Source organism: Neodiprion virginianus, chromosome 3, assembly GCF_021901495.1.
Source record: "Neodiprion virginianus isolate iyNeoVirg1 chromosome 3, iyNeoVirg1.1, whole genome shotgun sequence".
Classification (NCBI taxonomy): domain Eukaryota; kingdom Metazoa; phylum Arthropoda; class Insecta; order Hymenoptera; family Diprionidae; genus Neodiprion; species Neodiprion virginianus.
In genome coordinates, this window is record NC_060879.1 from 11628773 (window position 1) to 11631107 (window position 2335).

The 2335-nt window shown below is 42.8% G+C and overlaps 1 protein-coding gene across 1 annotated transcript; it reads left to right on the forward strand.

Moving 5' to 3' along the window:
* Window positions 1-365: 365 nt before the first annotated feature.
* On the forward strand, window positions 366-2045 carry LOC124299555 (tigger transposable element-derived protein 6-like). Its single transcript, XM_046752816.1, has 2 exons — window positions 366-1418; window positions 1557-2045. The coding sequence occupies exons 1-2, from the start codon at window positions 366-368 to the stop codon at window positions 2043-2045; spliced, it is 1542 nt and encodes a 513-aa protein (XP_046608772.1).
* The last annotated feature ends 290 nt before the right edge of the window (window positions 2046-2335 follow it).

A 2335-nucleotide genomic window follows, 5' to 3' on the forward strand; every position in this document is an offset into this window, starting at 1 on the left:
ACTTGTACGTTTTTCTCGTTTATACGTAACATTCATTTGGCCCCGGCGGTTTCCGCATATAAACCATGTAGAAAGATTTCATTTCTACGTTTCTCGTTTATACGTTTTTTACACTTATACGAATACTTATTCGGTTCCCGAACGGTATTTTCTATTCACTTATACGTCATTATGACAGCTGATTTTCTGATGGATACTCGCGTTACTGTATTTCATTATCCTACCGCTAGATGGCTGAGCCTAATGTTTCGCTTCGCAACCGCTAGATGCCGCGGCTTACAATTTATGCGTATTCGCGTATAAGTTGTCTCGAACAAGTTCTGGCGTGTTCTGGTGTGTAGTGTCACCCAATATCGTGGTACGTCATGGCAAATCCAGCAGGGGGGAGGAAAAGAAAAGCAATATCGCTGCAGAAGAAGCTGGAAATTTTAGAGGAAGTACATGATAACCCACAAGAACCGAAGATCAGTGTTGCAAAGCGGCTCGGTCTTCCATATTCAACACTGATGACAATTATCGCCAATTCGGCAGACATTAGGTCAAGTACGTCTAAGGCAGGACCTTTAGGCGAGAAAAGAACACGAACTCAAGAGGGCCGATTTTCAGACTTGGACAAAGCATTGCTCACATGGTTCCAACAAAAACGGGCCGCGAACATACCCGTTAGTGGTCCAATGCTGCAAGAGCAAGCTTTAATTTTTGCAAAAAAATTAAATGTAACTGCTGACTTCAAAGCATCGGCTGGCTGGGTGTTCAAATTTAAAAAACGTTGCGGCATAACCGGCAGAAGTGTTTGCGGGGAAGCTAACAGTATCGACGAGGCTACTGTAGAGCAGTGGAAGAACATCGATTTGCCTCGAATCATAAAGAACTACGATCTCCGAGATATTTACAACACCGATGAGACAGGTCTGTTTTTCAATCTCCTACCATCTAAAACATTGGCTGAAAAAGGAGACCCCTGTCACGGAGGGAAACAGAGTAAACAGAGACTGACGGTGCTTCTAACAGCGAATGCAGATGGCTCCGATAAACTTCGTCCCTTGGTCATCGGGAAATCACAGAAGCCGCGTTGTTTTAAAGGCGTAAAAAGCTTTCCTACAGAGTACGCAGCAAACAAAAAAGCATGGATGACTGGAGCATTATTTGAGTCGCAGTTAGATAAGCTGAATAACAGAATGCGTCGTGAGAAGAGGAAAGTCTTGTTGTTGCTTGACAACTGTGCCGCTCACCCCCCGGCACTCCGTTTTAGCAACATTGAACTGGCTTTTTTTCCGGCCAACTGTACAAGCCATCTGCAGCCCCTGGATTTAGGAATCATCGCTGCTTTGAAGGCCAAATACCGCAAGATGCTGGTACAGCGGGCAGTCGCGGCACTCGACGCGGGAGAAACGATGCCGAACTTGCATGTTCTGCAGGTGAGTTCGTGATGTTTGGAAATTTTCAACATAAGCACATAGGCCTATAAAATCGGTATTATGCATTCAAATAAGAATGTTTCCGACACGTGATGTTTAGGCAGTGTTTAAATCTTGGAATTTGTTTCTTGTCTATAGGCAATGCAACTGACCGGTATTGCATGGAACCAAGTACAGTCTGACACCATTGCCAAGTGCTTTCAAAATGCAGGAGTCGTAAAGGCGAATGATCTCGATGCCTCTTCTAACGAAGAGAATGAGCTTGAGGGTTTCGAAGAGCCCGGAGATTGGGCACAAGTGTGTGCTGGGCTTCAGTTCGAGGATTTCGTTCATTACGATGAAGACTTGAGTACATGCGCGGTACAGGATGACGATGACATTGTAACTGAAATTCTTGCACAAGACTCAGACGGGGATTCGGACGAAATAGACGAAACTGTCAAAGAAGTCCCGGTGAAATTTTGTGAAGCTTTGTCGGCACTGGAAATTACAAAGCGATATATAATGTCCAAGGTTATCGATGGTAAAGGCATGCAACTCGTCAGTGACTACGAACGTTTCATGTACGAGTGCTCGTTGGCAGAAAAGAAACAAGCCACCATTGACAGCTTCTTCAAACCTAAATAACTGAATCAGCTTTCCTTATCTGACTTTTGTTCCTATTTTACTGTGATTGTTTTTAATCCGTACTTAAGACTAAATAATATATATGATACATAGTACAAATGTAAGAAATGTGCAATATGTACAATACGAATACATATTACTGATTAATTGCGGCGAGTTTCGTTCATTCAATAATGTGTGTGGGTGTATGATTCTAACCTCGAAATGTACCTTGATTTTCTTCGGAACATACAAAATTGGGTTATATGTATATTCCAAAATTCGAAATTTCACTTGTACGATATTCTCAC

Coding starts and splice junctions, on each gene's coding strand:
- LOC124299555 (XM_046752816.1), top strand. CDS start 366: ATGGCAAATCCAGCAGGGGGGAGGAAAAGAAAAGCAATATCGCTGCAG. Junction 1,419..1,556: donor CGAACTTGCATGTTCTGCAG/GTGAGTTCGTGA, acceptor TCTTGTCTATAG/GCAATGCAACTGACCGGTAT.